The sequence below is a fragment of the Cetorhinus maximus genome, chromosome 11 (genome assembly GCF_964194155.1).
Source record: "Cetorhinus maximus chromosome 11, sCetMax3.hap1.1, whole genome shotgun sequence".
NCBI lineage: Eukaryota > Metazoa > Chordata > Chondrichthyes > Lamniformes > Cetorhinidae > Cetorhinus > Cetorhinus maximus.
In genome coordinates, this window is record NC_135889.1 from 84,302,916 (window position 1) to 84,326,650 (window position 23,735).

General features: G+C 39.4%; 1 protein-coding gene across 3 annotated transcripts in view; it reads right to left on the reverse strand.

Annotated features, from left to right (window-relative positions):
* Positions 1-637: 637 nt before the first annotated feature.
* osbpl11 (oxysterol binding protein-like 11) overlaps positions 638-23,735 on the reverse strand; it is a 97,152-nt gene continuing 74,054 nt past the window's right edge. For 2 of the 3 annotated variants that reach the window (XM_078552354.1, XM_078552355.1), the window contains 4 exons: positions 21,678-21,864; positions 16,176-16,358; positions 6,794-6,947; positions 638-2,430 (listed from right to left, as the gene is read on the reverse strand). In XM_078552354.1, coding sequence (XP_078408480.1) covers positions 2,353-2,430; positions 6,794-6,947; positions 16,176-16,358; positions 21,678-21,864 — 602 coding nt within the window. In that variant the 3' untranslated portion in view covers positions 638-2,352. Of the gene's footprint in view, positions 2,431-6,793; positions 6,948-8,973; positions 9,125-16,175; positions 16,359-21,677; positions 21,865-23,735 lie in introns of those variants that run through there. The other variant, XM_078552356.1, reaches the window with a different exon arrangement.

Sequence of the window (23,735 nt, forward strand, 5' to 3'; positions counted from 1 at the left end):
GTGATATCAGGTGTCATCCTACTCTATTTGCCAAGGAAAAGGTTTGTTCAAACAAACATAAAATGTAAGATATTGACTGTTCTTACTGTGAAATCTGTATACTGTTCATTTAATGGATTTTGTTCAAAATAAACCAGTTGTTATTTGAATTAATGTCTTGCCTTGATGTAATGCTTTTCCAGTGCACCTTCTTTAGAGAGAATCCATATGGCGGAACATCAATATTTTGACAGTCTGTATATGGAGCAAGAGTTCTCTTAAGATCCTTGTGTTATCCTAATGTTTAACTAGATACTGGGCAGTAAAAGCTGAACCTAATCATGGAGGATGTGATGGCTGCTTCAGGATTGCCCAATGATCCTTAACCCAAAAGAATAACCAGCAAGAAAGCTCAAAATTTGTGACAATACCAGAGTATTTCTGTACTCTTAACTGAGGGAAAAGGTTTCCTTCCAAAACACAGCTGCAATCAACTACATTCAACACATTAATAAAGACTTATCTGAATTACTGGTTGTAGCCACTATTCATTAACCTAGTTGTAAAGATCAGCTTTACAACACACATTCTGCACTTACAATTGACAATTGCAAGGTGCAAATAGGAAAACTTTAAAATAAAAGATCGTAAAATTGACTGTTTTTGCAGTATATTTAATTCAATCTTTTCACACTTGCTACTACTACAGGAGTATCATTTTGAGTTTCCTTCAGTGCATTGTACATGATTGCAAAATATACAGGACCGTAGCATCTTCAAAATGTTGTGTGACTATCAATACACTTTCATTTTGATTTTAAACACAATGAGTAATGTTTTCTGCTTTAGATATTAAGATACCTCAGATGAAAAATTCTACAGTATGTGTACTGTTCATTTCTCTCCTAAATATTCCAGCAACTAAACATGATAAGGTTTTTTTGAATTCAGATCTGTCCTGTTAAATTTCAATTAAACTTAAAAAAAATACAAACAGAATCTCACACAAATGAGTGACAACTTATCTAACATGTGGAACATTGCAGAACTTCTAAGCTTATTTTGTAAGCTATGTCTTTCACACAATTTAGAAAAAGCCATCTTTCAACTGTCAATGCATGGACTGCAAAATTTATTCCATGAAGCGTGAATAGTGCTTTCACTGTCACAAGGTCAAAATTTAACTAAAGAGAAAAAAATTCATGTGACATAACAATTAATGGTCAGCAGTAACTTGTGGCATTTCAGATTTATTGCAATGCTCGAGAGCCACACACGCAAAGAGTAAACAGCATATCTCAGCAATGTTAGTAGTTCCAGGTTTTTCCACCAGTGTGAAAGACCATAGTTTACTTTGTGCCAATAGCAATCATGACATATGGGACTTTTCCACTCATGAAGCAAATCATCATGGTTTCACCATCGCTAGAGACATTTTTTCTATATTGTTCCCTTGAAAGTAATTATTTTAAAATCACATCCTCATACTTATGCTGGTTTACTTACTAAGTCGTTTCTGCAAGAAACTTGAAACAAATAATTCATAAAATTCATTACACTTTCAGTTCATGAAGAAAAGTTAACTCAGCCATAATTAAGATGCAACAGATAATGTCACATGCACTAACTGGAAGACTATGCTAAAAAAAAATACAGCGTAAGGCACAATGTTTCGGAAACGAGGTGTTTTGAATGACATTACTCAATGTAACAAGAACTCTGTTTTCAATTTGCTTACCCTTCATTGGGATTTTTTTTAATTGCCTGCAATTTTTAAAGAAATGTACTTAAAAGGAATTTCATACGACAAATTTCTCCCGAATAGACTTTTTCTTTAAAAAACAACTTAAATAATAGATTGAGCCAAAAGGTCACCCTGGCATCTTTTAGTTACAACAGTTCACAGGCTGAATCAACAGTCCTGTCTCTCAGCCATTCTTGTCAACTGCACAAACAAGCCAAAAAAAGCACTACACTGTGCCAGTTAGAAATAAATCTTTGTTCTGAGGCAGCATCAATCACTGAAGCAATACCTCTTTCAAGTACTGGTGTCAAAATAATACAAGATCCTTGCCAAAAAGTAATTTAAGTCAAAAGGCTTTAGGTAAGATACAAAATGTAGTTGAAGATAAAAACTGCGTTCACTTGTTTTCCTGTAACATTAAAGTCCCCTTCATGTTACCATGCCAATGTGTACGTAGAGCACTTATACAATCTCATACAGACACACAATGTTGGATAAAAGCAGCTGAGAGATTAACTGCATTTTACATTTTAATATGAAGTCATTATGGCTAAACAACATTGGTCACAGCTTTGTTTCTGAATGCTTATTACTTAAAGCCATGTTGTTCTAGTCCTGTTGCGCAGAATCTAAGGTGCTGGTGCAGTTGTCTCAATGCTGTCTCTTGTAGATCTCCATAGTGGCTTGTCGTAGATCCATCCATCACCCTACAAAAGATGGGTCAAAGAAAAATTTTGATATCTATAGCAGGTTTAAATTTATAAATTAAGAGAGGGGGAGAAAGTTTTCAAAGATGAGACACCAAAATGTTGGCAGAGGGATTGGGGATCCTTGTACATAAATCACAAAGTTAACTTGCAGGTACAGCAAGCAAATAGAATAGCAAATGGTATGTTTGCCTTTACTGCAAGGGCATTGGAGTATAAGAGAATGGAAGCCTTGCTGCAATTATATAGGATGTTGATGAGATTACACGTGGAGTACAGCTTTTGGCCTCATTACCTGAGGAAGGATATCCTTTCCTTAGAGGTGGTGCAACAAAGATTCACTATATTGATGCCTGGGGTGAGAGGGCTGTCCTATGTTGAGAGATTTGAGTAGAATAGGGCTATATTCTCTGCGACATAAAATTCTTAGAGGGCAGGGCAGATGCTAAGAGGCTGTTTCCCTTGGCTGGAGAGTCTAGAAATAGGGGCATAGTCTCAGAGTAAGGGGTCAGTCATTAAGAACTGAGATGAGGAGACTTTTCTTGACTTAAAAGGTTGCACGTCTTTGGAATTCGCTACCCAGAGGTTGATGGATTTGTTCAAGAATGAGACTGATAGATTTTTGAGCACTAAGGGAATCAAGGGATATGAGATAGGGTGGGGAAGATGATGTAGAGATTCAGCCATGATCATACTGAATAGCACAGTAGGTTTGATGGACCAAATGTTCTACTTCTGCTCCCGTTTCTTATGGTCTCAAAATGTTATTAGGCATAGAATGCTTTTCCAAAGAGAATAGCCAAGACATCTTCTAAGGGAAGGCTAATAGTTATGAAAAGTAGAAGGAACATTCAAATGGAAAAGTATTTAACTGCAGGAGGGCTAAATTCATTGAGTCAAGAAGGGGTCTTGTCCAGGTGGATCAGAATCAAAAAAATTGGGAGACTAAGCAGTAACTGAAAAATAGGAGGCCTTAGGGGTCAGGGGTGCAGGAGCGTGGGGCGGGGGAAGAAAAGGCATCCAAAACCAGAGTTGCCCCAATGACTCAACAAAATATAGAGGATAAAATGAGACAGAAAAATGTTCATAATACAGTCGAAAACAAAGCTGAATATGGAAAGTACAGAAGAGATTACAAAATGGAAGAAGAGGGGAAAAGTGTATGAGATTAGATCAGCAGCTAACATAAAAAGGCAACCCAAAAGTCTTTTGTAAACACAAATAGTAAAACGGTAATTAAAAAGGGTAGGGCTGAGTAGGAACCAAAAAAAAAGATTCTTGTGGAGCCAGAGGGCACAGCTGAAGCATGAAATGCATACTTTGCATCTGTTTTCACTGGAGAAGAGGGTGCTGCAAATATAGCAGTAATAGAGGAGACAGTTGAAATACTGGATCGGATAAATATATAAAAGATGTTTTTTTTTAATTCTCAAAGACAAAAAGTCATTTTATCCAAATAGAATGCATCTTAGGTCACTGAAGGAAGTAAGGGTATAAATTGCAAAGGTTCTGGCTACAATTTTCCGTTGCACTTGGAAATTGGGGTGGTACAAGAGAACTGGTGAATTGAAAACGTTACACCCTGTTCAAAAAGAGAGGTAGGTGATAAACCTAGCAGGTACAGGTCAACCAGCCTAACGTCAGGTGAACTTTTATAGATGTTATAGCCACAGCCAATGTTAATTGCTGTGCAAACCAAATCCCAGGAGGAAATTTGGCTTATGGGCCACACCCTTTTTTTGTATTCCGAAAACAAGCAGAAAATGTACTGATCTCAGCAGCAAGTCCAGTAACACGTCTTGGATTTAAAAAATTAAAAGTAAAAGTTTTATTAACAAGAATAAAAGAAAACTTAAGCACACAAGGTTACAGTTGCACAGTTAAAAACTAGTCTTACAAAACTTTCCCCCAAAAGATGCCCTACTTGGTCAGACCCACAAGTAAACACCTTTCAGGCAACGCTCCCTTATAGATGTTTAACTATAAAAATCCAGTAACATTACCCAAGGCAAACTGCTGTAGCTTTAATAGAGACATAACACATGACCTCAAACTCTCTCCTACTCCACTGTGGAAATCCAAAACTTCAGGACAAGACTGTTTGTGGCAGCCCAAGACTTTTCTGGCTTGGCTGGATGGCTGATTCAAACTGCATCTTCTCCCTGCCTATAGCTGTTTCCAGGAGATCTTCCTCACACAGCCAACAGCTATAACTAATAGCTCCATCTCCCAACAGTTCAACCCCTAAGCTCTCCACAGTAACGCCAAAATATCATCCCCCCGATTTCATCTCAGATTCCATTGTTCTCACACCTCTTTGAAACTCAAATCCTTTCAAATGTACCCCTCCACCACTGTCTTCTAGTAATCTTTGCCCAGCTTAATTAAATCATTTACACACACAGCCTTCTGTACTGAATAACACAATATTCCTCAAAAATATTAAAAAGAATAACCTCCATTTAGACAATTATTTGGGGCAAAATAATTGAAATTAAATAACTGCCATTTGAAAAAAAAACATGGTTTAATAAACAAGTCAGCAAAGATTTGTGCAAAGATTTGTTAAAAGATTTGCTAAAGGCAAATAGTGTTTCATTAACTTGATTAAGTTCTTTGGTGAAGCAATGGAGAGAGCTAATAAGGGTAGTGCCACAGGTCTCGTGTATTTGGGCTTCCAAAAGGCTTTTGACAAAGTACCACATATTAGACTTGTTGGTAAAAGTAAAGTCAATGGGATTAAAGGCAGAGTAGCTGAAGGGATATAAAAATTAGCTAAGGGATAGAGAGCCGAGAAGAGTGGTGAACGATTGTTTTCAGGCTGAAGAGAAGTATACAGCTGTATTCACTAGGAGTCAGTATTAGGACCATTGCTCTTTTTGTTACATATTAATGACCTGGACTTGCATATAAAAGGATATAATTTCAAAGTTTGCAAATGACTCAAAATTCAGAAATCTGGTGAACAAGGAGAATTATAACAGATCCAGAAGGTCAATAGTCAGGCTGTGAAATGGGCAGGCACATGGGGGATGAAATTAAACACAGAAGTGTGAAGTTATACATTTTGGTATGAAGAATGAGGAGAGGCAATATGAACTAAAAGATACAGTTTTAAAGGGTATTCAGTAACAGAGACATGAAGGTGTTTTACTTTGAAAATCTTTGAAGGTGACAAGTTGAGAAGACTATCAAAAATGCATATGGGATGCTTAACTTTATTAATAGAGACAGAGCACAAAAGCAATGAAGTTATTCTAAACCTTTATAAAACACTGGTTAGCCCTCAGCTGGAGTAGTGTGTTCAATTTCAGGCACCACACTTTAGAGATGATGCCTTTGAGAATGTATAAGATATTTGTTGGAATGGTACCAGGGATTAGGGGCTTCAGGTATGTGGAGAGAATGGAAAAGCTGGAGATGTGCTTAGAGCAGAGAAGGTTAAGGGAAGGTTTGATAGAGGTGCACAAAACCATGAATGGGTTTGATAGAGCAAATAAGGAGAAACTTTTTTTCCAGTGGCAGAAGGGTTGGTAAACAGAAAGCACAGTTTTAAAGCGATTGGCAAAACAACCTGAGGCAACATGACAACATTTTACTATTTCATACAGCGAGTACCTGTGATCTGAAAAGCATTGTCTGGAAGGATGATGAGAATCAGATTCATTAGTAACATTCAGAAGATAATTGCATAAATGCTTGGAGAAAGAAAATTTCAAGGCTACCAGGAAAGAGCAGGTGAGTTAGATTAATTGGATAGCTCTACCAATGAGCCAGCACAGGCACAATGGCTGAGTGGCCTTCTTGATCGTATCTTCTATTAAGATTTGAAGCAGAAAAAGACAGGGCTGGAGAATGCAGGACATTGTAATTAGTTTTGTATTGATCTAGCAATGGGCTAGCACAGAAATAATGGGCCACATTGCCTACTTCAGTGCTATAATTTTCGAAATCAACTTGGCGACAGGACCAACAGCACAGATACTGAAAAATAAAAGTGCACACAACAGATATTCACCAGCAGCCTACAGTAACTGCAACAAGCTATAAAACAAATCCTGTGAAAATAATATTTGTTCAGAGAAAACTGCAGGCAATTTAGAATTATCAGGCAGTTCAGTAGCAGTTGCAGATTTCAGGGAATAATTGCAGTATTTGGCATGGAGCCCCTAAAAAATACCAAAATTGATAGAGATGGAAACACTTATCAAAACAGCAGTGGGGCCTCCTTTTTGACCCTGAAAAATGGCAGTGACCAAAACAGCATACAAATAATTCAAGACTCCTCAGTTCTACAAGGATGTTATTTATATATACTTAAGATTTTTCCATGAATTATAAGGATCTACATTTAAAAGGTTACCTCCTGATGGAAATATTTTGTCTGCCATGGTGTCTCTGTTTCTGCACGATGTCGTGCTTCTGATCTCTGACGTTCCTCCAGTAAGCTCTTATATTCAGTTGCCTTCTCTATGTTGCTTATCCTCAAAGCTTCGGTAACACGTTGCCACAAGTGTCTGTCAAATATACAAATTACACAATTGGATACATTATACAGAATTTATTGGTTATCCCTATCACACCTGAGAAGGTGGTTGACAGTCATGCTGTTAAACACTGCAGTCCATATTGCAAAGGTGATCTCCCAACATTGTTAGTTGAGGAGCTCCAAAATTATGAACCAGAAGCAATGAAGGAATGTTGATAACTGTCCAAGTCAGGATGGTATGTGACTAGGCATAAATGTTTAAGCCAGTGGATAAGGCTGCCAATCAAATGGACTGCTTTGTCCAGGATAGTATATAACTTCTTGAATATTATTGGAACTGCACCTATACAGGTAAATGAAGAATATCCCATCACATTCCTAACTTGTGCCTTCTATATGGTAGACAGGTTTTGGGGAGCCAGGAGGTGAGCCACTCACTGCAGAGTACCCAGCTTCTCACCTGCTATAGTAGCCATGAAATTTATGTGACTGATAGAGTTGAACTTCTGATGAATGGTGATTCCCCAGGATATTGATAGATGGGGACTCAGTATTTTGTCATTGAATGTCAAGGGGAGGTGGTTATGCTTTCTCTTGTTGGAGATGTTAACGACAATTGCATATCATGAATGTCAGGAGGTCTTGTCACGCAGTGGATAGCATCTCTGCCTCTGAGCCAGAAGCTCCGAGTTCAAGTCCCACTCCAGGACTTGATGGCTAAGGAAGGTGCATTCATAACGTGGCCAAACAGTTTGAGAATCAACTAGTAAATCCTTCCAACATACGACAATAGCAGGCGGTAAGACTGGGAAGGACTCCAGGTCAGCCATCTGAAGTACCTTGCCTTGCATAACCATGGGGCAACACAGAAGTCAAAGTAGCCAACACCCTTTCAGGGCATGGTGCCAGAAGGGACAGAGGCAGAGAGTGTGACAGTGAGAGAAGCACACGCACAGAGAGGGGGAGTGGGGCAGAGGGGGAGGGAGTGAGGCAGGGAGACACAGAGAGAGAGAGAGAGAGAGAGAGAAGGGAGACAGGGAGAGGGGGAGACAGAGAGAGGGGGAGGCGGAGAGAGAGAGGGGGAGACGGTGGGAGAGGGGGAGACGGAGGGAGAGAGGGGGAGACGGAGGGAGAGAGAGCAAGAATGTTACTCGTCACTTATCAACAAGAAGCTGAATATTTTGCTGAAGTGGGCATGGACTGCTTCATTATCTAAGCAGTGTCACGAAACTATAATAATTTTCATAATATTATTGTAAGGTAGATTTATAGGGGTGAGTATGGGTAATTCTGTGTGTGTGTGATTTAATTGACTTGGAGTCAGCTAGGCTACAAGCTTGAAATTATCAAAAGGAGTTAAGTATAGAAGGGTACTTGAAATTCTAATGAGTAAACATGGATGAGATCTTAGCATATAAAGTGTGAAGGAAATTTGCATTTTTAGATAAGTGGAGGAGTTGTTTAGATTTCAAAGGGATGATAGAATGTTTACAACTGGCAAGCTAACCAAGGCCAAGCAGTGTGTTTATTTTTCCCAAAAGGAAAGAGGTCATATTGGCAACATGAAAGATTTTTATATTATAGGAAAAGTAAATTTGCAAAGACATATGGAACAATGAAATTTACAGATTAAAGAGAGAGAAACATATATAAAGGGGAATGAGAGACTATGTTGGGGGGGCCACGTAAGGTCTAACAGGGGTGTATGAAACAGCCTTGAAGAAGCCTCCAGCCATTTTCGCAAAAGTCTGCTTTGTCGAGTAACTAAAGTTGGAGAAAAGCCTTTGGAATTCTACTGTCGAGTGGTGCTGTGGTAACTTGCTGGCTTGTTTTTTTTAAATTTAAAATCTATTTTGGACTGTTGCCTTAAAGGGGGTGTGTAGTTGGGAGTTAGGTTAATTAATACTATAACAAATCCTAAAATTAAGTAATTGTAATATTATGTATGCGCTTGAAATCTTTTCTTTTGTTACAAAGAGCCTACTTCTTAACTTATGACGTGGGGGTTGCTGAAGCTAACTAGCCTCCAATAACCACAACTATACTCCTTTGTGCTAGAAACGACTCCAGCCACTGGAAAGATTTCTCCTTGATCCCCACTGACTTTAGCTTGACTAGGGCTCCTTGGTGCCACACTCAGTCAAATAATGGCTTGTTGACAAGGGCAGTCATTCTCAATCATTGCCTGAAATTCAGGTGACAAGGCTGTAAAAAGATTCGGAACAAAGTATTCTGGTGGAACCCAAAACATGCAAGCCATTTATTGACGACTCCTTCCATTACTTTGCTGATGGACAGTTGCCAGGTTGGATTTGTCCTGCTTTTTGTGGACAGGACATACATGGGCAGAAACAGCAAACTACTATTGAGGTTGTGGGGAGGTGGGTGGTGTGGGGCAATGCAGGAAGGGTGAAAATACTTCTTAAATGTAACTTGCACTCACATTTTTGTCAAAAAATGACAAGTCAGGTCAGCATTGGCTCAGTGGTAACACTCTCTCTTTTTAGATAGAAGATCATAAATTCCTTTATTCCCCTACAATTCAGGGAGAATATCCCTTTTCTCTCGAACACAGTTTACCAGTTCATATAGGACTTCTACCTCCTTGATGAAATCACTACTGGTTGTGGCTGCTGGAAGTACTTTACACTGCTGCTTCACTCGAATAGTGTACTTTATGCTGCAGGCAAGGACTCCTTATCTATTATGAGACAAAGAATTCTCGCAACCTACAGCATGGAGTTTGCTCTTGCAATTAAGAAGAAGCAATTTCCTGCACCCAAACACAAAAAGTAAGCAGATGTGTGAGAAGTACGCAAGCCTGGTTAGACATCTGCCTCGGCAACATCAATGCCGCTTTTTAAAATAGCTAATATTCAATTCCCAAAACAAATACCACGATTCAAAAAAATTAAAACTTAACAGCATGCATTTATATAGAACCTTTAATGTAATCAAACATCCCAAGGTACTTCACAGGAGTGTATTAAAATGAAATTAGACACTGAGCCACATGAGATCTTAGGTCAGAAAAGGCTTGATCAAAGAGGTAGGTTTTAAGGACCATCTTAAGGAGGACAGAGAGGTGTAGGGAGGGAATTCCAAAATTTAGGACAGCTGAAGGCACAGCCACCAACAGTAGGACAACTAAAATTGGGAATGCTCACGAGTCCAGAATTAGATCAGTGCAGATGTTTGGAGATGGTCGGGGGTGGTGCTAGTTAGCTCAGTTGGCTAGGCGGCTAGTGTGTGGATTCGACTAATGTCAATAGCATGGGATTCTGACTCTAACTTGAGGCCTGCCTCCTCACCCTACTTGTAGTAGAAACCATGGCACTTAGTTGGTGTTCAGCAAATAATCATTAAGGACCAGCCTTCGGGCAGAGAACTCAAAAAGAAAATATATGAGGGTCGTGGAATTGGAGGAGATTCAAGAGTTAGGGAGGGACATGACAAAGAGGAATTTGAAAACAAGGATGAGAGCTTTAAAATCAAGACGTTGATTGACAGGGAGCCAGTGCAAGTCAGAGAGAACAGGGGTAAAATGAGAATGACTTAGTGTGAGTTAATACATGAGCAGTGGAGTTTTGCATTACCTCAGGTTTACAGGGGCAGAATGTGGGAGGTCAGCTAAGAGTGCATTGGAACAGTCAAGTCCAGAGATAACAAAGGATGGATGAAGGTTTCAGCAGCAGGTGAGCTGAGACTGGGCGAAGTCGGCGATGTTATAGAAATGGAAATAGGCGGTCTGAGTGATGGCACAGATACGTGATCGGTAGGCTCATCTCAGAATCAAATATGACACCAAGGCTGCAAACAGTCTGGTAAGTTGCCAAGAAGTGGCATGTAGTCGATTGCTAGGGAATAGAGTTTGTAGTAGAAACTGAAGACAATGGCTTTAGTCTTCCCAATATTTAAGTGTAGGAAATTCCTGCCCATCAAGCAATCTGACAATTTAGAGACTGTGGTGGAGTGGTGAGTTGGGGCTGAATGTAGGCATGTGAAAACTGGCATTGTGTTATTAAATGATACTGCTGAGGGGCAGATAAGAAATAGGAGGGGACCAAAGACAGATCTTTGGGAACCAGAGATAACGGTGTGGTAGCATGAATAGAAGCCATTGCAGATGATTCTCTGGCTACGATTAGATAGACAAGAATGGAACCAATTGCACACAGCCCAACTAGACAGTGGTGAGGTGATGGAGGAGAATGGTGTGGTCAACCTTGTCAAAGGATACAAGGTATGGGTAAGAGTATGTCATGATATATGCTAGTAAGAGCAACATTAGGCCAGTTTGAAAGAACAAGGATACAGTGGTGATCATGTTGTTATTTAATTCCTCCAGCATCTATAATTGTAGCTGCAATAAATCACAGGAAAATGCGGTGTATTCTGAAGTGACTGCTCCATGTCACATTGGTTATTCGAAGTATTGTAATGTGGAGCTGAATCATTCTATTTCTTTCTCCCTCCTCAGATTCAATCCCCATTTACAACTATTTTTTTTAAATTCATTCACGGGATGTGGGCTTCGCTGGTGGGGTTATCATTTATTGCCCATCCCTAGTTGCCCTTGAGAAGGTGGTGGAGAGCTGCCTTCTTGAACTGCTGCAGTCCATGTGGTGTGGGTACACCCACAATGCTGTTAGGAAGGGAGTTCCAGGATTTTGACTCAACGGCAGTGAAGGAACGGTGATATATTTCCAAGTCAGGATGGTGAATTACGTGGAGGGCAACCTCGAGGTGGTGGTGTTCCCATCTATCTACTGCCCTTGTCCTTCTAGGTGGTAGTGGTCGTAGGTTTGGAAGGTGCTGTCGAGGGAGCCTTGGTGAATTTCTGCAGTGCATCACTAAATGTCATGAAGAGTAATTTTCAGCTTGCCTGGTACCAAAAGGGAATTTGTCAGGGGAAGAAAGTGCTTTATTCATTTGATGAAAATCCATTAAACATTTAACTCGAGTTGTCAAATAATTTTGATCAATAATTTTTTTTTAAATTAGTTATGGATACTGTCATTAAGCATGTGCTTTCAATACTTGTATGTTGGTAAAATGATGATTCAAAAAGCAGAGAGATTTTTTTTTTCTTCTTGTGTTTGCCTTGCTTCCTTATTGGTTAAAATGCTGTGCAGCATGGGTAAAAATACAGGAACACAGGAACTAGGGTAGGCCATTTAGTCCCTTGAATCTGTTCCGTCATTCAGTGAGATCATGTTGATCCGCAATTTAACTACATATATATGTCTTTGCCCCAAATATCTCAATACCTTCAAAAACATAAGGAATAACAGCAGCAGTAGATCATTTGGCCCCTCAAGCCTGCTGCTGCATTCAATATGATCTTGGTTGATCTTTGACCTCAAATCCATTTTCCTGTCCGTTCCCCATATTCCTCTATTCCCTGAGAAATCAAAGTCTATTGATTTTAGTCTAGAATATGCTCAACAATGGGGTATCCACAACCCTCTGGAGTAGACAATTCCAATGATTCATAACCTTTTGAGTGAAGAAACTTCTCATCTCAGTCCTAAGTGATTAGACCCTTATCCTGACTCTGTGCCCGTGTTTCTCCAGGCACAGGAAACAACTTCTCAGTGTCTACCCTGTCAAGCCCCTACAGAATTTTGTATGTTTCAATCAGATCACTTCTCATTCCTCTAAAGCCCAGATAGTATAGGTCTAATTTACTCAGCCCTTCATCATAGGACAACCTTCTCATCTCAGGAACCAAGCTAATGAACCTTCACTACACTGCCTCCAAGGCAAGTACATTCTTCCAAAATTGTGTTTACTGTGGTCCCACCAAAGCCCGAAACAATTGAGGCAAGATTTTCTTATTCTTGTACTCCAAACCCCTTGCAAAAAAGGCCAACATGCGTTTTGTCTTCCTAATTGCTTGCTGTGCCTGCATGTTAACTTTGCGTTCCTCATACAATTATAACAAAATGTCTCTGAACATCAATATTTAGAAGTTTCACACATTTAAAAATATTCTGCTTTTCTATTCTTATTACCAGAGTGTATAAACTCATACTTCCCCACATTATACATTCAATAAGATCATGGCCTCATCTCTACTTTCTTACCTGTCCCCCATAATCCTCGAATCCCCTGTGGATCAAAAATCCTTCTAACTCAGCCTTGGATATATTCAAGGGCCCAGGCTCCACTGCTCCCTGGTGTAGAGAATTCAAAACTGTGCCCCCTAGTTCTAAGTTCACGAGGGGAAACATCCTCTCAGCTTCAACCCTGTAAAGCCCCCTCAGAATCTTATATGTTTCAATAAAATCACCTCTCATTCATCTAAAATCCAGTGAGTATAGGCCCAACCTTTCCTTTCAAGCCAACCCCTTTGTCCCAGGAAACAACTTAGTGAATGTTCTATGAGCTGCCTCCAGTGCAAGTATATCCCTCCCAAAGTAAAGAGGCCAAAACTGTATTTTCTTTTTTGCCTATCAAAGTAGACATCGCTCACATTTTCACACATTATACTCCATCTGACAAATTTTAGCCCACTCACTTAACCTATCGATATCCCTTGCAGACTGTGCCCTCACAACTTGCTTTCCTACCTATCTTTGTATTGTCAGCAAATTTGGCTACAATACACTCTGTCCCTTTATCCAAGTTATAAATATAGATTATAAATAGTTGAGGCTTCAGCAGTGATTCCTGTGGCATCCCACTTCTTACAATTTTCCAATTGGAAAATTATCCCGACTGTTTCCTGTTAGTTAGCTAATCCTCTATCCTTGTTAATATATTACCCCCAACATCATGATCTCGTATCTTTTATGTCGCCCATTATCGAATACCTTTTCGCAATCTAAATATATTACATCTACTGGCTCCGTTTTACCTAGCCTACCAGTTACATCCTCAAAAGACTCCAGTAAATTTGTCAAATATGATTTCCCCTTTGTAAACCCATGTTGCCTTTATCTGATCATACTTTGATTTTCTAAGTACATTGTTAAGACTTCCTTAATAATAGATTCCAGTATTTTCCCTATGACTAATGTCAGGCTAACAGGCTTGTAGCTCTCTCTCTCTCATCTCTTCCTTATTTCTTGAGTAGCGGAGTTACATTTGCCAACTTCCAATCCGCTGGGATCATACCAGAATCTAGGGAATTTTGGAAAATCATAACCAGTGCATCCTCTATTTCTGCAGCTACTTCTTTTAAAACCCTAGGGTGTGGGTCATCAGGTCCTGGAGATTTGCTAGCTTTTAGTCCCTTAAGTTTCTCTAATACATTTTCTCTGCTGATACCAATTGCCTTAAGTTCCTCATTCTTATTCATCCCGTGGCTACCCTTCATTTGCAATTTGCATCTTCTATTGTGAAGACAGAAAATATTTGTTCAATATCTTTGACATTTCCTTATTCCCCATGATAATTTTCCCCATCTCTGCCTCTGAGAGACCAACATTTACTTCAGCTACTCTCCTTTTTATGTACTTATAAAAGCATTTACAATCTGTTTTGTATTCCTGGCTCGATTACTCTCATTCAATATTTTCCCTTTTCATTAATTTTTTGGTTGCCCTTTGATGATTTCTAAAACACTCCCAATCCTCAGGCTTCTTCTTATTCTTCACAACAATATAAACCTCTTGTTTAACCCAATAATATGCTTAGCTTTCCTACTAAGCCATCGCTCGATCTTTCTTGCTGAAATTTTGCTTTTGATAGGATGTATTTTGTTGCATATTTTGAATTGTTTCTTTAAATGCTTCCCATTGTTTATTTACTGCCATACATTTTAGTCTACTTATCTAATCAACCTTAGCCAGCTTTCCTCTTCTACCTATGTAATTCGCTTTAAGTTTAAAGTTTTTGTTTGAGACTAGGATATGCCACTTTCAAACTTAATATGGAATACAATTATACTAGTCACTTTCCCACCCCCCACCCCTGCAGAAAATCTTTTAATATGAGATTGCTTAAAGCTGCCTCATTGCAAAATAGTTTTACTTAGCTTTTAGTTAACAAAAAGTCTATCAGGCTCATATTTAAAATTGACAACTGATCTAGCATCAATTGTTGAAGAGTTTTCCAATACTACTGTGTGTAAAAAGCATTTCTTAATTACACTCCTGAAAGGTCTGGCTCTAACTCCTAAACTATGATCCCTAGTCCTGGACTCTACAACCAGCAGAAACAGTTTCTCTCTATCTACCCTATCTGTTCCCCTCAATATCTTGAAAACTTTGATCAAATGACCCCTTAACCTTCTATATGTCAGTGAATACAACCTCAGTTTGTGTAATCCCTCCCCGTAATTTAACCCTTCAAGTCCAGGTATCATTCTGGTAAATCTAAGCTGCACTCCCTCTAAGGCAAATATATACTTCCTACGGTGTCGTGCCCAGAACTGCTCCAGTACTCAAGGTGTGGTTTAACCAGTCTTTAGTACTGCTGTAGCATAACTTCTACCCATTCTCCACCCACTGCATCTAGTCCTCTAGGTATATAAAGGCCAGCATTCCGTTAGTCTTTTTGATTATTTTCTTTACTTGTTTGTGAAATTTTAATCATCTATGTACCTGGACCACAAGTATCTTTGGACATCCACTGTTTCTAGTTTTTCACCATTTGGAAAGTATGCTATTCTATCCTTGTTGGGAACAAAGTGGATGACCTCACATTTGCCGAGATTGAAGTCAATTTGCCACGGTTTTGTCCATTCACTCAAAATGCTGGCCATCATCACCAGGGAAACATCATCAACATTGTATGGAGTGTGGAGCTACCATTGTGGAATAACTGATCTAGGGCTATTGAAAAAGCAAGAACTATGAACAATGAACAGTTCTAACAAGGCATGTCGTAGCAAAGATAAAATGCTATCTAACTACATTGGAAAGCAGGGGCAGATCTGGCCTATCTTGCATGACTCCGTACTCAGCAATCTCTCCAATTAAGTCAAAGTACCAATCACAACTGCTGGACCAAATCGAGAAGCTGCGTTAAGATGTGCTATGTCTGAAAAATTCAAGCTAGAATTGAAACTTGGGTGAAGAGGAAAGACTGCAAAGTTTCACATTGAGTGCTGATAGATGTCATGTAAATATGCATGTGAAGAACACCTACCTGTATTGTGAATGTGTTTTCTACTAAAATTGATGCATGTGGCAATAGCTGTGTCTGTGGCTAGTCAGTAATTTCAAATTGGACAACATTATTGTAGTATCAGAAATGATGGTTCTATGTACTGTGCTTAATACCGCAGCATTATTAATTTCCTTACCTGGATTCAAAGGGGCCTTGTTTCTCAGTTGGTCGCACTCGCTTTTTCGTGACAGGAAGTTTAGTTACATCTACGATTTTACTGTTTCCATTGTTATAAGTGAATTCAAGCAGGCCATTCCATTCACCCTGCACTCTGCACACAACAGTGTTCGTTGAATTGTGTTTTACTTCAGCTGTCACCCTGAAGAAACAAGTTACACATTTCCACATCACATAAAAATGTATTGGAACATAATCATCAGAATTTAGTAAACTAAAAAGCAACTTCAGTTCCAGCTTCTTCTTATGCTATGAATATGGACAATCAAAATATCCAGGAGCAAGAATGAAACACCAGCTGAACACCCATCTTCTTCAGCTGTCAAAGTAGCTCTATCTACTTCTCGGTCAAATGGATGGAGCAGATTAATTTTAGTCTCCAAAATTTAGACAGACTGCCTTTGCCTTGGCTTTTATCTCCTTTCCCACTTGTGATCTGCCCAGCCCCTCAATCATGCTACTCCCAATTCCCATGTAATTATGCAGTTTCTTTTTTTACCCAATCATCCTCTCACAGATCATCTCTTTCAGGAGACTCACCTCTGACTCTACAGATCCTACCAAACTCTAACTTATCAGACTACATATTTGGTGACCTAGTTAATAGCTCCCTTTGCCCTCCAACTGTCATTTTCCCTTTTAAAACTACTGTTATCCCTGCTCAAAATGCCCATTCTAGAATCGCTCATCCTTCCCAAACTACAGACACATCTCTAACCACTTCTCCATCTTAATGACAACTTCCACACATGTGGCCTTTTTAACATCTTAAAACATACTGAGGCACTTCACAGGAGTGTAATCAGGCAAAAATTGACACCAAAGCCAAACAATGAGACACTAGGACAAATGACTAAATGGAATAAGTGAGGTAGGTTTAAAGTAGTTTGGTTGAAGGCTGGAATTACAGTGTGACAAGCTTATGCAAACATTTTCCATTATTTTTACACACACACCATACACACCAGTGAATACAGAAATAGGCAGAGCCGGGACCAATGCCCTTGTGGGGTGATTTGCTAGTAATGTCGGGGGAAACTGAAACAACGTTGGCAGAGGATAGGAACCAGGTTGTAACATTAAAGAGGAAAAACAAAGTGCACCAAGAATTGGAGGACTCAAAGCACTGTAGTAAGAAATACTCAGGTATTATATGGGATCAGAGTAAAAGGAAATGTAGTAAGGTCTAAATTAGGTTTAAAAGCATGTTTGTGAACGCACAGAGAGTGGTAAATAAGATTAGTGAGCTGCAGGTACAGATAGTCATGTGAGAATATGATGTCAGGGTGATATCAAAGATCTGGCTTAAAAAAGGACAGGATTGAGTACTAAATATTTCTGGATAACAGATGTTCAGGAAAGATAGAAAAGAAAGGAGGAGAGGTGGCAGTTTTGATTAAGCAGAATATTGTAGTGCTGGAAAGAGAAGGGTCAAGGACAGAATCCATTTGGTCAGATTTAAGAAACAAGAGGTATCATTACACTACTTATAGTAGTGTATATAGTATATATGCACTACTATAAGGCACCAACTGTTGGGAAAGATGTAAAGAAATAAACTTGCAAGGAAATTATAAAGAGCACAAAGTCTATACAGTTATGATGGGGGACTTTAATTATCCTAATATAGACTGAGATAGTAATTGTAAAAAGGGAAGAGTTTCTGAAGTATGTTCAAGAGAATTTTCAGGTCAGGATGCTTCTGGTTCAAGTTGGAATAAAAGGGAAAGTGGCAGCATGAGTACGAAGTCTGCTGAGTGACAGGAAGCTGAAAGTAATAGTAAATGGCTGCTTTTCAGTCTGGAGGAAATAACAATGAGGATTCCCAGCAGTCAGTATTTGTTCCTCTGTTTTTCTCAATCTATATCCATGACTTTGACTTGGATGTGCAGGGGCACAATTTCAAAACTTGGAAGTGCTGTGGACTGTAGGAAGGAAAGTGATATCAAGAGGACATAGACAAGTTGGCGGAATGGGCGGACATGTGGCAGCTGAAATTTAATGCAGGAAAGTGTAAAGTGATAGGTTTTGGTAGGAAGAACGAAGAGAGGCAATATTAAATAAAGGATACAATTTTAAAAGAGGTGCAGGAACAGAGGCACCTGGCATTTTGTGTGCACAAGGTGGCAGAGCAGGTTCAGAAAGTGGCTTTTAAGGCATGCAGGATTCAGGGATTTTAAAATAGAGATACATAATGCAAAAACACGGGCGTTATCGTGAACCTTTATAAAACACTGGTTCAGCTGAAGTATTGTGTCCAATTCTGGGCATCACACTTTTGGAAGAATGTGAAGGCATTAGAAAGGGTGCAGAAAAGATTGATGAGAATGGTTCCCATAAGAGAGACTTCAGTTACATGGATAGATTGGAGGACAGTAGGTTGAGAGGTGACTTTAGAGAGGTGTTAAAATCATCAGGTGTCTTATGAGATAGAGAGAAACTGTTCCCATTGTCAGAAGGGTCAAGAAACAGAGGCCACCGATTTAAGGTAAATGACAAAAGAACCAAAAGCAACAAGGAAAAACTTTTATAAAATCGGGAATGCACTGCCCGAGAGTGTGGTAGAGGCAAATTCAATCATGGCTTTCAAAAGGGAATGAGAAAATTATCTGAATAGAAAAGATTTGCAGGGCCAGGAGCAAAAGATGGGGGAATGGGACTAGCTGAGCTGCTCTTCAATAGAACGGACACAGTAGGTTGAATGGCCTACTTCTGTGCTGTAACTGCTCTCTGACTCTAACAAAGGAGTAGGGTCAATGACCCTGTTCTCGAATTGGAAAGAAGTGACAAGTGGTGTTCTGCAATGATGTATGCTGCGGACTCAACTATTCACCATATTTATTAATGGCTTAGATAGCATAAGAGAGAGGCATATAGCCAAGTTTGGAGGTTGAAAGAGATTTAAGGTTCCATGGACAGATCACTAAAATTTCATAGTCAGCTACAAGAAAACAACTTTTATTATGTAGCACCTTTAACACATTAAATGTCTCAAGGTGCTTCACAGGAGTGTTTTGGAACAAAATTTGACACTGAACTACATAAGGAGAAATTGGAACAGATGACCTAAAGCTTAATCAAAAAGGCAGATTTTAAGACGAGTCTGAAAAGAGGAAGAGACAGAGAACTTGAGAGAGAGAATGCCAGAGCTCAGGGCCTTGGCATCTGAAGGCACAGTGGCCAATGATGGAACGGTTTAGATCAGGAATGATCAAGAGGGCAGAAATAGAGGAGTGTAGATGTCTGAGGGTTGTAGTGTTGGAGAAGGTTACAGCGATAGGGAGGTGGGACAATGGAAGGATTTGGAAACAAGGATGAGAATTTTAAAAATTAGGCTTTTCTTAACAGAGCCAACGTAGGTAAGCAGGCAAAAGTGTGATAGGTGAACTTGGCATGGGTTAGCACACAGGTAGAAGAGTTTTGGGTGACCTCAGGCTTATGGATGGTGTAGATGGGATGCCTGTCAGGAGATCATTGGAAGTCCAGAGGAAACAAAGGCATGGATGAAGGTTTCAGCAAATAAACTGAGAAAGGGGAGTCAGACGATGTTAATGAAGTTGAAATATGCAGTCTTAGCAATGGCGTGAATTTGTGGTTGGAAGGACTTCTCGGAGTCAAACATGGCGTGAAGGTTGCCAACAGTCCAGTTCAGCCTCAGACAGTTGCCAATGAGAGGGAGGGAGTCAGCAGCGAAGGGATGAAATTTGTGGCAGGGACCTAAGACAATATTCAGTTGGAGACAATTTCTGCTCATCCAATATGGGGTGCCAGTCAAGTAGTCAGTCAATTTAGAGACAGTGGGGGAGTTGAGAGAGGCGATGGTGAGGTAGAGATTGGTGATATCAGCATATGAGTAGAAAATGACGCTGTGTTTTTGGATGATGTCACCGAGAGGCAGCATTAAAGACTAATGGAAGGTTAGCCTTCATATCTAGAGGGCTAGAAAAGGAAAATTTTTCTATAGCTACACAAAGCCCTGGTCACACAACATTATGAGTGCTGTACTTTATAGACGGGACATATTGACCTGGAAGGAGTGCAGTGCAGATTCACCAGAATGTTACCAGGGTTCCAATGGTTAAATTATGAGGAGAGATTACATAAACTAGGCTTGAATTCCTTAGAATATAGAAAGTTAAGGGACAACTTGTTTTATGTTTTTAGAATTTTGAAAGAAATTGACAGGGTCGTGAGAGAGAAACATTTTCCGCCGGTGTCAAGTCTTGGACAAGGGGATATAACCATCTTGTCTTCATCACCAACATGCTGCTCTCACTGACAACTCCTGAAGAGAGGGGGTCAATTTTCATGTGTATTTGAGAATGCTTTATTTCTCCATTACTTTATTCCATCATATCAATACCACCAGGCTCCTGTCTGTCTGATATCAGGTTGTGAATGAATCAAAAATTTTCCAACTGATCTAAGGCGAGGCTAACGTCATGATTTTCAACCCCTACCATAAACTTTATTTCCTTGCCACTGACTTCATCTGCCTGACCAGGCTGCTTAGCAACCCATCTGATACAGAGTTGAGCTTCAAACTCTAAATCCTATTGCCCACCAGATCAATTATTTCATTTCTTCAACAGAACACACCTCTATTGAAACCCTCAACCATGCATCACCTTGAGACACTTTTTTCAACATCCTGCTTGCCAACTCTGATCATTCACCCTCCATAATCTCTAATGCATATCAAATTCGGTTACCTACAACCTGTTCTGCTCACTTATCATCCCCATCCTTGCTCACCTACATGGGGCTCCTAATCCCCAACTCATAGCATTTAGAACTCTAGTCCTCTTCTTTAAATGCCTCCATACTCTCTCCATCCCTTCTCGGCAGCCTCCTAGAGCCTTGCGACTCCTTGGCCCTCTCACTCTGGCTTTCTGTACATCCCCATTACTAACATCCTGCCTTGGTGGCAAAGCTTTTGAGTGTCATGGCTCTACTCTCTGAAACTCCCATTTGAAACCCCTTCCCTCTATCTCACTTTGGCTTGGTTTTATTAAAGCCCATGTCTTTAATAAAACATTCTCCTCACTTTCCTCATTAAAGTTTTTCATCCATTCCATCCTCTATCAACCAAATTGGGATGTTTTTCTATGCTAAATACAAACTGTTATTGGAGCTGCAATCATAGAACAAAACAGATGTTTCAGAAATTTGAAATCCAAAATGTCTACAGAACAGTTTTGCAGAATGAAAGTAAAACACTTTATATTTATCACTTTGGTCTTTTAGTCATTGTCTAAAAAGAATCTACACTAGTTTTTGTGCTGTATATTCCTGAGTATTCACTTTATTACAGGAGATTTGTACTTCATATTTCAATGTGTTTTTGTCTGCTGTGCAATTTTCTTTACAATTACAAGAAAGTTTTAAAATTCTATACACTTCTATTGTGTGTAAATGTTACCATAAGATTATTGATGCACATAACTAGGTATAACTGTACCTGTGAAGTTTGCCACCATAAAATGGCTTTGTGTGGAATGTTATAGCTGCAGAGTAACCTGTCTTTGCACAGTTGACATTAACTTTTCCTCCAAGTTCTACCCAAGGAACTGTCAAAATGGAACGAGCATACGCGCAAGGAAGGGTAAATGTGTACTCCTCTCCATGCTCCAAGAGGCACAATAGACCTAAATGGCAAAAAAATATTTATTTACAACATAAAACAAAAACAAAAATTGCTGGAAAAACTCAGCAGGTCTGACAGCATCTGTGGAGAGAAAGACAGAGTTAATGTTTTGAGCCCTTATGACTCTTCTTCAGAGCTTCTGAAGAAGAGTCATAAGAGCTCGAAACATTAACTCTGTCTTTCTCTCCACAGATGCTGTCAGACCTGCTGAGTTTTTCCAGCAATTTTTGTTTTTGTTTCAGATTTCCAGCATCAGCAGTATTTTGCTTTTATTCATTTACAGCATTTTCATTTGCATCACCTGAAAAGGCACTGTTACAACAGTACACTGTTAGAGTAGATACCATACAAATAAATTCAGTCTATGGTTTGTAGCCTTCAATGCAAACTCAAAACATTGTATTATTAGCAATTTGTTTGTTATAAATTAGCTTGCATATTATCAAACGGAAAAGCAACCTATAAAAAGCATGTTGGGCATTTGGTCCAAATTGTTTTATATATTCTTATAGAAGAAGATAACTATTTTAGAACTATTACACGCACAAATTTCCATACATTGAGATTAATGACTATCTAATATTTCTTTACAGGGTATCATGAGAATTCAAAATGCATGTGTCATAATAATAATTTCGAATGCAGTATTTGGAAAAAAAATCAGGTGTCATACAAGTTGCTGCTGGAAAACACCAGCACATTCCATTAAGCTAAGTTCATTCAGTATCCGGAGCCCAAATTTTAATTATTGAATAAACAGTTCTCCAATGGTTCTGAGGGGGGCGGGGGTTTGTGCACTGTATGATGCACACCAAGTCATACAGGAAAGCCCCAGATTCATCCCCTGATCTATACTGTTGCCTGATGGGTGTCAGTTTCTCTTTTTTTTGAGGTGGGGGTGGTGGAATTGGAGTCAAGGCAGTGACCTGCACTATAAGGAGCTTCAGCATTTCCAAACAAATTGCAGGGATTTGAGGTGAAAGGGAAGTCAATCATGATTTGTCCTCTTAATAACCCCTCATGAACAATATGATTATTTGGATCCTAATTGAGGAAAAGCCCAGACTGAATTTTTATGTCGCCACAGTACTCATGACCTAGACTCATATCTGAAATCAAGCAGTCTACTGGTTCCAATGTAAACAACCCAGTATGAGTCACTGCCTTGAGAAGGAAAAAAACATTCGAAACACAAGTTACCGGATAATGACTGAATTAAAGGGAAAGCAATTCCCTACCTTGAATGACATTCTTCATTCTTCAAAAGGATGCATCCTCCACATACCGCAGGATCAGCCCAGGTTGTCAACAGGGAAAATCACAAGGGCCCTTTAAGATAGTTTTGACATCATGTGATCTTCCCTTCTTGCGCCATATAAAGGCACCTCCCTGGGCTACTTTGTAGCTCTTAACCAGAGGGAGCAGAACAAAGAAATTGTCAACACAGACATACATTTAGCTTTACACATGGATTTTAAATACCCTTCAAGGAAATGGGAATGAAGGATTTGAATCAGCCGATCCTTGGTACGTGGAGGAAACTACAAAGAATGAAAGATAACCTCACTGGTAGATATTCATTCTAACATCCGCCACATACCATAGGAGCTTAACCCAGTGATGCCACATAGTAGGCATGGGCTTCAGGTTCAGACTAAATATATGTAGCTAGAACAGGTTTTCCAAATCAAAAGACCATTCTTAACTCCAGGTTAAGTCCAGCCAATTTTGGTAAAAGGACTATTTTCAGATGCACTACTGCAGATGCTGTCTAAAGCGACTTAAAGCATAAATATAACTGGCTCAAAATGTAGCACAAGACGTGTTGGAATTATCATTTCCTGAAAGATTTCCTGCCTGAAATTGGCAACA